This window comes from Aspergillus tanneri (assembly GCF_003426965.1).
Source record: "Aspergillus tanneri strain NIH1004 chromosome Unknown AapTan_6_pilon_pilon_pilon, whole genome shotgun sequence".
NCBI classification, from domain to species: domain Eukaryota; kingdom Fungi; phylum Ascomycota; class Eurotiomycetes; order Eurotiales; family Aspergillaceae; genus Aspergillus; species Aspergillus tanneri.
In genome coordinates this window covers 122773-135108 of record NW_022984633.1, presented here as the reverse complement: position 1 = coordinate 135108, position 12336 = coordinate 122773, and the positions used below count along the sequence as shown (strand labels likewise).

At 47.0% G+C, this 12336-nt stretch overlaps 5 protein-coding genes across 5 annotated transcripts; 2 read left to right on the top strand and 3 right to left on the bottom strand.

Annotated features, from left to right (window-relative positions):
* Positions 1–119: 119 nt before the first annotated feature.
* ATNIH1004_008102 (DUF4291 domain-containing protein) lies at positions 120–725 on the top strand (the record flags this gene model as incomplete). Its single annotated transcript, XM_033572715.1, has 1 exon — positions 120–725. The coding sequence occupies one exon, from the start codon at positions 120–122 to the stop codon at positions 723–725; it is 606 nt and encodes a 201-aa protein (XP_033423267.1).
* Positions 726–953: 228 nt separating this feature from the next.
* Positions 954–1370, bottom strand: ATNIH1004_008101 (RidA family protein; the record flags this gene model as incomplete). The annotated part of the gene is made up of 1 exon (XM_033572714.1): positions 954–1370. The coding sequence occupies one exon, from the start codon at positions 1368–1370 to the stop codon at positions 954–956; it is 417 nt and encodes a 138-aa protein (XP_033423266.1).
* A 2383-nt stretch (positions 1371–3753) lies between these two features.
* ATNIH1004_008100 (uncharacterized protein) lies at positions 3754–4911 on the bottom strand (the record flags this gene model as incomplete). Its single annotated transcript, XM_033572713.1, has 4 exons — positions 3754–4218; positions 4262–4367; positions 4645–4811; positions 4870–4911. The coding sequence occupies 4 exons, from the start codon at positions 4909–4911 to the stop codon at positions 3754–3756; spliced, it is 780 nt and encodes a 259-aa protein (XP_033423265.1).
* A 684-nt stretch (positions 4912–5595) lies between these two features.
* Positions 5596–6981, bottom strand: ATNIH1004_008099 (uncharacterized protein; the record flags this gene model as incomplete). The annotated part of the gene is made up of 1 exon (XM_033572712.1): positions 5596–6981. One exon carries the CDS (start codon positions 6979–6981, stop codon positions 5596–5598), a length of 1386 nt encoding a protein of 461 aa, XP_033423264.1.
* A 984-nt stretch (positions 6982–7965) lies between these two features.
* On the top strand, positions 7966–11717 carry ATNIH1004_008098 (uncharacterized protein; the record flags this gene model as incomplete). Its single annotated transcript, XM_033572711.1, has 5 exons — positions 7966–8102; positions 8152–9264; positions 9769–9986; positions 10041–10936; positions 11409–11717. The coding sequence occupies 5 exons, from the start codon at positions 7966–7968 to the stop codon at positions 11715–11717; spliced, it is 2673 nt and encodes an 890-aa protein (XP_033423263.1).
* Between the last annotated feature and the right edge of the window lie 619 nt (positions 11718–12336).

Genomic DNA, 12336 nt, shown 5'->3' with positions numbered 1-12336 from the left:
TCTTCCCGGAGTTACCTTTGCTATGTATTCTGCTGAATACGAGTTCATACGACCATGCAGCGCGTCCATTACTTATTAAATTGAATATAACACAGGAACAGGAAGAAATCGATTTGAATATGGAGGTTTCAGGCATTCCATCCACTGGATACCGAGTCATTCGGGCTCAGTATACACCAACAACCGTCACTGTCTACCAGGCCTACCCCTCCGAAATCGCAGATGCAGCCATTCAAGCCCAGACGTTTGTCCCGCCATTTATTCGCCAGCGGATGACCTGGATCAAGCCATCCTTTTTATGGATGGCGTATCGATCCGGCTGGGCCACGAAAAGTCAACAGGAGCGGGTCCTGGCCATCGAGGTTAGTCGGGAAGGGTTCGAATGGGCACTGCAGCACTCTTGCTTGAGCCATGGGGGTGGAACAAAAGACCGGGTATGGCGCCAAAGGCTACAAACCACTCCCGTTCGTGTCCAATGGGACCCGGAACGAGATGTGCTTTTGCGACCGTTAGGATATCGAGCCATCCAGATCGGGTTGAGTGGCCAGGCTGTGGATCGTTACGTTGACGAATGGATTGTTTCTATCACGGATGTGACCGATACGATGAAAAGTATTTCACGACACCTGGCAGATGGTGATTACGAAGCTGCCAGAGCATGTCTACCCGACGAACAGGTGTACCCAATATCCGAGGACCTGCGGACAATACTACAGGCAACATAAGAGGTATTGTCCGGTTTGGCATTAATCATACTTATATAAAAGAAGTATCAAAAGTATTGTATTAGTGTAATCTTGCCAATCAGAAGCGTCGTCTCGAAAGAGAATAACTCTGAGAATTCCATGGTTTTGACCAATTCATAGCTCACTGCCTCCGAGTTAGCAGGGCAGCTAAAGGCGAAAGTATAGAGTCAGCAACGCTTACAGCATGATGGTAGTATCATGATGGATCTATTCAGCGAGAATCGCAGTTGCCTCTATCTCGTACAACAACCTGGGATCTGCGAGAGCCGCAACACCAACGAGGGTGCTTGGAGGCCGATAGTCACCCATGAATTCCATATACCGTCTCCTAAAACTATCTGTTGCGTTACTGCCGACGTCGATGATGTAATGAGTGATTCGAACGATATCGTGTGTCGTGGCCCCAGCGGCGGTAAGGCACCTGCGAAGATTCTCCAACGCCAGCTCTACCTGAGCGAGGAATGTTGGCGGCACTTCACCTGTTCCAGGATCAACTCCTATTTGGCCGGCGACGGTGATTATTTTGGATGTACCCGAGATGGTCGTTGCAGCAACGTGGCTGTAAGTTGGTCGAGGTGCACGAACATTTTTGGGGTTGAACGTCTGAGGCTTTTGGGCAGACATGACTATGGTCAAAAGGTTGGAAGACACTGAGGCTTCAATACAGGGTTGGAAAATCGGTGGTTCTTTCCAGTTGTGTTGGATGCACCTTCACAAGGGCGATGTGGCTCATTCTTGATCCACCAGAGCTTCGGAGTGAGCCGGGTTTGTTCTATACTACCAACAGCCGAAATACGAGCGCTATTAAAGTAGGTATCCACATGCTTCTTAAACCACATATCTCAGGGGTATGGACAGTAAGAAAAAGGGTGAATAGATGAGAATCAGACTTAGTTTAAGGTATATATCCATGTACAATTCATGCGCGTATTAATACTGACTTTATTTTGGTGCTTGCCATACTTGAAGTTCACATGGCAAGCCATGTAGAATCTGCCATTAGGATCTTATGAATAATGGATATTATATGGATATTTTTTTATGGGAAAACGATCCCTGCTGCCTGCAGTGTTATCTTGGACAATACTGGGCCATTTATCCCGTGAGTTCAGCCATGTACAGACCACATCTTCTCTCTCTGTCTCTCTCTTACCGACATTAGGATTACGGTCAGCGCGTTCTCTGTGGGAATGATGAGAACGAATATGAAAAGCAGGTGAAAGAAAAACACGATAATAACATATATTTTGATGAATTTAGGGTCAGTTACGAGACCGGGGCATATATAATGCAGACCTGTTGGGGTACTATGGCTCTCTGGAAGAATTTATTTTGCGCTCCTAGGGGGTTAAACATATTGTGCTAAAAGATGGCAAGTATGGCGGAGTGACTCTGGAGGATATTATGACGAATGTAGTCGGAGGTTTACGTTGCGCATGGAAACAGGAATGGATATACTACATTTGCTCTTGCTGCGTACTCGATTTCTTGCCAGCACCTTGGGGTAGAGAAGTTATATTGCTTTTGGCCCCGTGCATACTAATTCTACGTGGTTATGATTTATCTATTGTATTCCTTTCGTTGACCAATTGTCTAACCCCAAACGTCCTCCTACCACCCGTTCAGTCTCCTCTTCTGCTCCCACCACGCTCTCAACCGTCTCTGTTCCCGTCCATTCTGTACTATCAATTGCTCTCCCAGTCGATTTGTCACCATGCAAGCCATTCGTGCTGACCCGCAGAGGTAAAGCGAAGCCCCTGATCGCACAGCAGGCTGCATACCTCCGACGCATGCTCTACTATCCGGTCCTGAACGTAGACTTTGTTCGTTTTCGAGCGATCGGACTTTATGTCCTGCCGGGAAATCCTGAATGAATCACCCAAGATACGATTTCGTCGAGCTCGTCTTGATAGAGGTACTGGGATCCGGTGCGGCACCCAAAGAACAATAGGCTTGATCCCACCTCGCGGACCAGGGTCTTCAATCTGACTCGCTCATATAGGAAACCGAGGACAAGGGCGATGTTAGTCCTCGCAGCAACCATGATGCGAGGAACGGTCGACTAGTGAGGAAGCTTCAATTTGGACTTCTGAATGTGGGCGTGTAGCTTACCTTCTTGCAGAATGTCATAAGGGCGGACGGCACTGGATACTGGAAAGGATTCGCGATCGAGATTGTCCTCCATTGCCATCATGTAGGTGGTCACATGTCCGGGTACACAGTCAACTGTTTTGGAAAGACTGTAATCCGCCCGGTTTGGCTATGCGGGGTTTCTATATGAAAATTCCATTCCACCCTGGACACCTTTAGAGAGCTGTGCACCGAAGAGGACGAGTAATTTGGATAGGAATGTAAGAGACTCAGTTGGTTGAGACACCCTGATTCCTGGTGTTTCCACATATAACATCTACTTTCTAGTAGTTAGCTTAAGGGTCGGCCTGTAGCTGACCTATATCGCCCTATGTACCACTTCCCTGAATTACACAACAATAACTAAGCCATAATAGAATAAAGTACTAGTTATGTTAAGTTGTGATGGTTTCGTTGTATCTGCGATAGTAAATGTAAAACCACTTGACCATGATAAGGTTCAAGACGAATGATATTCGATCCGTAAAGCATCTAACGCCCTATATAGTAGGTAAGGAGGCCATCCTTCCTAGGCCAGTATTACTCTGGGCTTAACCCGTGACATCGCTACCAGGTAGGCCATATTTTGTAGGTCAAGCAGATGGCATAGGCCATCATGTCTATGGTGCATGTCTCTCTTTATCTGGTTGATTCATCACGCAGGAACAAATATAAAGCCCCTTCAGCTAGCAGGGTCGCAGCGAATAGGAATAAATAAAAGCTTGTTTTTGCACGCATTATCACCAATCATCGATTGTGTTTGTCATAGTTATTCCCCCTCCCCTCTTTTAGTTCTCTCGTCTTTCGGTGTTTAGCTATTGCGTTAACGCTTTCATATATACACTTCAGATATTCTTCAATGCTTTCTATTGAGACATTACGGATCCTTCTCCTGGCCATGGGATGCGACAGACACGATGGTAGAACATGGGATAACTGTCGGAGCGTGGGGTAAAAGCTTGAGCTGGAGAACGAGAGCATTGTACGCTCGAAAGGAGGACCAACCAACCGTACATTTAACGTTGCCCAGCATGTTGAGCGGGGAACAGCTAAAGTCATCAGATACGTTGCCATATGGCGCGCCGATATTGGACAAGCCCATTTCCCTTTGAGATTTTGTAATTCTCGCTACGAGATGCTTGGGAGACAGACGCTCAACTGTACGGCTGATGGCTAAGGGAGCCGTGTCAAGAGCCTGTCCTTGCAAACATACTTCTAATAACTCCTCCTTCAGGGCATGCGGAGACAGCTCAGTTGGCGTCAAATAATCCTTCCAGGTGTGGCCGGGATCAGAGAAGTTCAATCGCTTGCCACCACGAAGTATAACCGCAGCAGGCAAGGGCTACATGAAATAAAGTAGGGATGATGCCACATTGCATGCTAACGCTTGGGCGTTCTGGATACTTCTGCATGAAAGCTTCCGCACAGTTGAGGACTACCTTGTATTCTGATGTATAGCAGTCGAGAACATCTATATCGCCCTTCAGAGTGCTGTTTTTAAATATAGTCGGAGGGTTTAGAGATATAGTTAGACGGTATCAACTGCTTTTGTTCCTTGCGGCTAAGCTGGGCGTAATAATTGATGAGGGACTGCTTAAATGGCCAGGCGAATAAGTAAAGTAGGACCAGCATTGAAGTTGTCTTTCATGCCACGTCTTGTAACTCGATCTGATTGCAGCTGGTAATAAATACACAGAGGTCGCTACAAATCGAAAACCTGCGCCTCGAAAGGGCTGAAAAGGGCGAAGTACATTGCATAGATTCGAACCCAGGCTGGCTATCGCCGTCGGTCGCATAGCTATCTAGGCAGAGAAGCGGACCCTCGGCACCATAATGAGCGGACATGATGTCTAGGTGGGCAAATGCGGCGGCGAGAGACTGTTCGATTAGTGCTTCATGTGTTGTTAAGATCCACAGTACACAATGGAATATACACTATCTCAGCGTAGTATTAGCATGACTGACCTATGAAGGTATACTTGATGGAACATACGAGACCAGTAGCGTAATCATAATTTTGCTGCCCTTTGGCCATTTTCGCGGATGTCCCATGATACAATAATAGGGGTGGTAGATCTAGTCCTATTGCGCTATTAGTCTGTCTTCCTATAACCGATTACTATTGTGTAGATCCATGCTCAGCCTCCTGTAGGTTGTCAATTATACCAGATTTTTCTTTAGCAAGAGTCACTGCTTTTTGGTTTGCCAATGGATAGCCTAGAGTGCAGTAAGTTGATCGTCTGACCAAGGGGTTACGCCCCTGTGAACCAGAAAGGTATATTCATGGCGCCCGAGATAATTTCAAAGCAGCAGCTAAATACGGTAGAAGCTTCTGTCCACGAGTGGTTAACAGCAGATTCACAAACTTCCTCCCCTCGTGGCCAACTTCCCTAGGCATAGGCTGGTATGTAGGGCACAATACAGTACTACTTCTTCGTATATACTCCCCTGGACACACAATAGGGTCTTGTGATCAATGCAGATCAGGTAGATCCTTCCTAACGACCCACAAAGTTCAACAATGTGCATTGATGACGCTACATCTGCAGTCAAAAACTTTCAGGCATCAGCCACCCACCCATTTTTATCCTCTACTTCCAGACGAGAAAAAGCAAACAGGGCCGCACGCTAATTAATTGGTCAAGATGTGGAGTCGATTAAGTTAGCCGGTGGGTTGAATTTCCCTATCGACGTGTAATTCGCATAGTACTATCCAGCTCTAGAGGTACTCCGCAAACATTTCTCTAAAGTGGTCGTTCAAAAACAAATTCTTCGGGTCAAAATGCGCTCGCTGTTTGAGAAAGAGGTGCATTACAGCGGGATCAATCGCCTTTCCAAAGCAATACACCGCACCATCACGGGTCTTGTTGATGTGTGGGATTCCTCCGTGCAACATTGCGATTTTGTTGAATTCCAAGCGGAATTCTTTCCATGTTGTATCCTCGGGGTATGGGTACAAAGGATCGATTGCCATCATGTTTGCATCGCGCGATCTGGACAACAGGGAAGCTTGGTCTTTTGGGATGAAGTAGATCAGGGCCGGTAAAGGCAGACCAAAATTATGGTCTTTCCGGAATTTATAGCTTAGCTGTAGAAATGATCTGGCCATACCAACCCAGTTTTTCTCAGGAAACACCCAATCGTAGAAGTCAAGGCGTGCGTCTTTCTCCTCGTATAGCTTTCCTCGATCGCAAGGATTGATCACATAGGGGATGTGCTTGACTATCGCCATCGGTAGCCCGACAAATGCTATACTGAGAACCTTGGCTCTCGTTGCAGAACAGCTCACTGGTGATGTAGCTCGAATAAGGGAGAGTGCGATCTTGAAAAGAGCGTTTTTCGCACCTACCCTGTTTTTCCATGTGGATAAGAAATGTCGGCTCGTTTTCTCTTGCTCGATGAACTTTCGACCCTGCCAGTACAATTTCCCGGACTGGGGACATAACATCCCGAATACATGATCATAGTTAATCTTGAGAGACTGGATCTCTTCATGAAAATTGTCGAGGAAGTCATCGAGGTTCACCTTCATAAACGTAATCGACAAGGGCCGATTCTCTCGAACCTCTAGTGTAACCTCATAAATAACCCCAAACATACCGAAGTGAGATCGAATAGCTGGCAAATATTCCGCGTTGTGGTTCCCTGATATCTCCATGAGCTCCCCAGTCGGAGTGACAAGTTTGACCCCAAGAACATAGGATGAGAACTGAGCTGCTCTTCCCGTTTCGGTGTCATTAGCATGGGTACCACTGATGGCGCCGATATGATAATTTCCCCATTCCAGGACAAGCGGAGGCTGTAGGCCCATCTGTCTCAGATGGGATCCAAGCTTGGATAGGGTCACACCAGCTTGGACTGTCGCTGTACGGTTTCCTTTGTCGACGGACAGGATGCGGTCAAAATTTTGCATGGACAAGTTGATTCCACTGCCCACCATGCAAGCGGTGGTAGAATGACGGGATCCAGCCACGGTAACAGGCATGTCATTTTGATAAGCATGTTTAACAATTTCCTGCACCTCTGATATCTCCGTTGGCGATTTGTACTGGCCGTCGGCAACTTCATAGACTATTGCATGGTTCCAGTTTTTCAGGGTAGTCATGGTATAGGTTTCAGAGACACAGCAGCCCTGGCCAAGCTCTCTTGTATGGAATTTTATGCAGGCCATGCATGGAACAGATATTACACACACTTTATAGTCATTCTGATGTACGAATTTATTAGTTTTTTGTAGGTCTTTACACCTCAGCCTGTGACTTAGTCACACGCCCGTTTCCAACTACCCTGGCGGCGAGCCCGGCCGTCAGACGGTGACCTTTCCGGCAATCGGCGTAGAGCTGACAGATTCGAGCATGAATACTACTGCTACTACTACTACTACCACCCAGATCAGTCGTCCTAAAATTTTGATCATTCGTAATGGGATGTGGTAGGGATGAAGTTAGTGTGATTTAATTATTTAACTATTGGCGACACTATACACAAGTGGGGCCGCCTGAACAGTATAGAATAGTAGATCTTCGAGCTAAATTCCTTTGAGCTGAAACCATAGCCGGTCCATTTATTTAGTGTGAAGAGAGAGTACAGATTGTAGTGTGTATTAACTTTTTTTTCAGCTGGACACATCCCTGAGAGGTGCGGCTGAAGATCAACACATCACTCGGCAATACATCCCGCCCCATCTAGTTATGACTTCTCCAAATACGCTATGTGGCTAATATTGTTAAGCAAGCCTAGTACAGTCACATAGGCCCGATGAAGATGGCGCTACAAAATAGTGGTAAACCAAATCATGTGCCCAGGGGTGCGCAGTATAAATATCGTTATTGTGGCTAGAGCTCTTCATGTGTCCAACCATTACCTTCGTAGTCCGGAAACAGCAATCATTCGAGTTTATTACGCATTTCGTTATTTCAATCCGTCTGGCTACTCTAGGCCGACTTTCATCACTCTCCTCTCCTCTGCTTATCGTTGTCCTACAAACAGCGTTGGAATCGAGTAGCCCACATAAGGATGACAGAAAAAGTACAGTGCTTATAGTACAGTACCGTGTGAGTCCTGACAGCTATTGACTGAATATATCACCATGATTTGGGAATATTACGCTGGTAAAGTGATTTTCATCACCGGAGGTTCAGGTTTCCTAGGGACTACTCTGATTTACCGTCTTGTCAAGCGAGCACCTGTGGCCCATATCTATGTTCTGTGTAGAGGCGGCCTTCGGTAAGTTATTCTGACTTGTTATTTCCATATAAACAAACTGACGTCGCAGGAAACTCGTTGAAAAATGGAACCAATGGCTCCCACGTGAAACTGTGGAAATGATGACTGACCCTCAGCTTCTCACTGTCCTGGAGGGTGATATGTTACTCCCCGACATGGGGCTGGCACAGGACCAGCTGGCTTTGCTCAGGACTCAAGCGGAAGTCATCGTGCACGCAGCTTCTTCTATTGCACTACTAAAGCCACTGGAGAAGATTTTCAGACCGGTAATCGTTGCCACAGAGCGCCTGGCACGGCTAGCTCTAGGCTGCGAAAGACTTGAATGCTTCGTATTCGTGTCAACGGCCTATAGTAATGCTCACCTTTATGCCGAAACAGATGGAACATCTGGTCTTGAGGTCCAAGAGACTCTGTACCCTCTCCATCGCGACGGTAGCGATATAGAAGACATCGACCAAGAGTTACAGGAAGTCTACAAAACAAACTCCTCAGCAGCCTATCGCTCGCACAATTTCCCTTGGGCGTATGGCTACGCAAAGCACCTAACAGAGAGACTCCTCCATCGATTATTTACGCCATCCAACAAGAGACTGCTTATCGTGCGGCCATCCATAATCGAGCCAGCGCAATGTTTCCCCTATCGGAAATTCTGCATACCAATGTCGACTCCCCATATTATTTTTGCAGCCGGACTGGCCCTCACCCTATCACGAACTATCCGCTTCTCTTCACGATTCGATAACCCCTACCACCAGTCCAGCATCGACTATGTCCCCGTGGATGTGGTAGTTGATCGACTTCTGGCCCATGTGGCACACGGCACCCATGGTGCTATCCATGCCGTCGCCGGTCCAATGCCATTCCAATCTACCTGGGAGCGGACAATCAAACTGCGCCGTATTCCTTCACGCATTCGGCCAGGATGGACTCGTCAGTCCTGGCATTCAGAGGCTATACATCCTCTTGCCCGCGTATATAAAACGATAGGAACGACTTTCTACTTTGTAGAGAAGAAGACACTGGATCTGTGGCAGGAGCTCGCGGATGTGGAGCGCTCTAAGCTCCACCTGTTTGCGGACATGGAGGTCTTGTATTATGATCATGAGCACATGCGTCCAGATCACATATGGGACTGCATGATGCACTTGACGACGCGCAGTCGGTCAGCTCGATGCCTAGCGAAACTATTTTATCGGTCTCTGGCGACGTCTGAGTCTTTTGGGGTAGATGGGGGCAGATGTGTTTGTCATTTAAACAATGTTACCTGACAACGAGAGTAGTTGCATGCTTCAGGTCAAGGAGGGATTTGCGAATTATAGTCAAACTTCTGTATGTAAAATAGCGTGTATCTAGTTCATCCTCGGTCTCTACACAGCGACTGATTGTTCTAGTCCCTGCCAATAATAGTAGTTCTTTATTTCCTTTTCGCCACCCCCTCTTTCTCTCGTCAACTCCTGTGCGTCTGGTGTAGCCCTTGCTGCACTTTATTATTTGTAATATGTGTTCGACAGAGCCTAGTCAGTCGATCTTGCCTGCTTCGAGAGCAGGTCAGCTCGCCGCAGTCTCAGCAGACCATGTGCTCCACACGAACATTTATTAAGATCTCAGCACACCGAACAAATGTAGAATCAATACCCTCTAGGTACTCACTGACAACATAAAATAGAAGTTTACTTCTTCTTCCAAAGAATATGTATTACCAATCCAAGCAGGATATATCCAATATCCAAAACTTCCTGAGATCAATCAACTATATCCACGTCGTCATGACCATTGGAATCCCCCTGCTAGGGCTCAGTCTTGCATTATATGTACCCCTCCAAATCAAAACACTCATATGGTCATGCATATATTGGTTCCTATCCGGGATGGGCATTACAGCAGGTATGATACACTCCACAAAATTGGAGGCAAAGAAACCCCACTAAACTCTGTCAGGATACCACCGTCTCTGGGCCCACAAAACCTACTCAGCCAGCGTCCCACTTAAAGTTCTCCTCGCATTGCTGGGTGCAGGTGCCGTCCAAGGCTCCATCCGCAAATGGAGCAGAGACCACAGAGCCCACCATCGATACGTAGATACGGACCAAGATCCATACAATGTCCACAAGGGCCTGTTCTACGCACACATGGGATGGATAATTTTTAAGCAAGATCCTAATTCCATAGGTCGAGTTGATATAAGTGATCTTAACGCCGACAAGGTCGTCACATGGCAGCATCGACACTATGGCCGCCTACTTCTGCTAATGGCATTCGCCGTACCTGTTCTCGTCGCTGGCCTAGGCTGGTCAGATTGGAAAGGAGGATTTGTCTACGCCGGATGTTTGCGGATATTCATCATCCAGCAAAACACCTACTGTATCAATTCATTGGCACACTGGCTAGGAGATCAGCCGTACCAGAGCACAAAATCACCAAGAGATAATTTATTCGCGGCGGTTTTGACTCTAGGAGAAGGATACCATAATTTTCACCATGAGTTCCCGGGCGATTACAGGAATGGGATAGAGCGGTTTGACTTTGATCCAACCAAATGGTTTATCAACTTTCTTGCTTGGGGGAAGCTTGTGTTTGATCTTCGGGTGTTTCCAGAGAATGAGATCAAAAAGGGACGCTTTCAGGAACGGTCCAAGGCATTGGCGGAGGAATCTAAAGGGATTGTGTGGGGCGTGCCTGAGGATCAGCTGCCTGTGATAAGCATGGAGGACATGCGGGGCGCCTGTGAGGAGGGAGTGGATTTAATTTGCATTAATGGCATTGTATATGATGTCTCGACCTTCAAACATCAGCACCCGGGCGGAAATGTGATTCTAAATGGTATTGGGAAAGACGTAAGCAATATGTTTCATGGAGGGGTCTATAAGCATTCTAATGCGGCGCGAAATCTTCTATCAAGCATGAGGAAGGCGAGATTAGAAGGATAGGTAGATTGCTTATAACTACTAAGAAATATGACCTCAACAGAGTTATTCTATCCGCCGGAGCAGGACATTTTTGGTGTGTAACTTAACCTACCTAAAACATCACACTCGCAGTCTATTTCAGTGCCGCATTTGCTCCACAACAACACAATATATACAAACAGGCTTCAAGTAACCATTTCTTGAGGTGCTTATGGGAGAGGAAGACCTTCTTCGGTTTATCCTATCGCATCAAAAGCTCTCGTAGCACTAATTTCTCCGTCGAAGTATACTGCATGTGCCCCCATGTGGGTGGGATCCAAAGTGTCTTGATGAGCCTATCTGGCCCACACAGCGCTGATTGGGGCCATTTATGGTACCACTCACTCCTTATCCCATCCAGCCAAGTCTGGTACACCACTACCTTTGCCCCCGTCTATTTAACCCACTCCTACAATGTCTCCCTCCCAACCATCACCTCCACGCACCTAACACAGGCTGGTACCTCACTGTGCAACCAACCCCAGCCCTAACCGGCGCCAACGGCCTCGGTCTGTCCGCTGTGGGAAAACGCCTGAGCATCGTCATGCTAGCAGCCTCCTACGCCGATACGGTTAATGACGAAACGGTAAACAAGGCGGCGGCGAATTTGATCAGCTCCATCGAGTCCGCCACCAAGACGCGGGCGTGTATCGCGCGTTTAAGTACTTGAATTACGCGTACAACTCCCAAGGGGTTATTCGGGGGTATATCGGGGCAAGTCAACGGAAGCTTCAGGCGGCGAGTCGGAGGTATGACTCTGTCGTGTTGTTCCAGAGGGGGTTGCGGGGGTGGGAGGGTTTAAGTTGTTTTAGTGGATAGGCGGATATAGCTGTCACTACTCCACATTTTTCTTTTTTTTTTTTTTTAATATTAGCTTTCTATATCCCATCTCGATTCGTGTCACTATCACTCCTAAAGTTGAATGAGAACGGACATAGCAGTGAAAGTTGAATAATGTTAGCCTAGCGCCATTTCTCCCCAGCCTGATCACCCTACACGTACTTGCGCACCAGTAAGCACTAACCTAAGCCCCGGCATACAGCCTGAAATACTGATTGTTTGGCGCATCCACAGATGTAACCCTTCAAAGGGGTGATTTTTTTAATATCCCTGTTATTGTTCTAGTAGTAGTCAGGGGTTCCGCATTAGCAGAGATTATTTAATTCACCTAGATTGCTTCCCCCCCTTTTTGTAATCCTTAATCCTGTCCACACCAACCTGATTTTATGAGACTCCGGGTGATTTCGACAGAGGTTTATTTATGTGCGAAAAGGATAGATTCTATAATT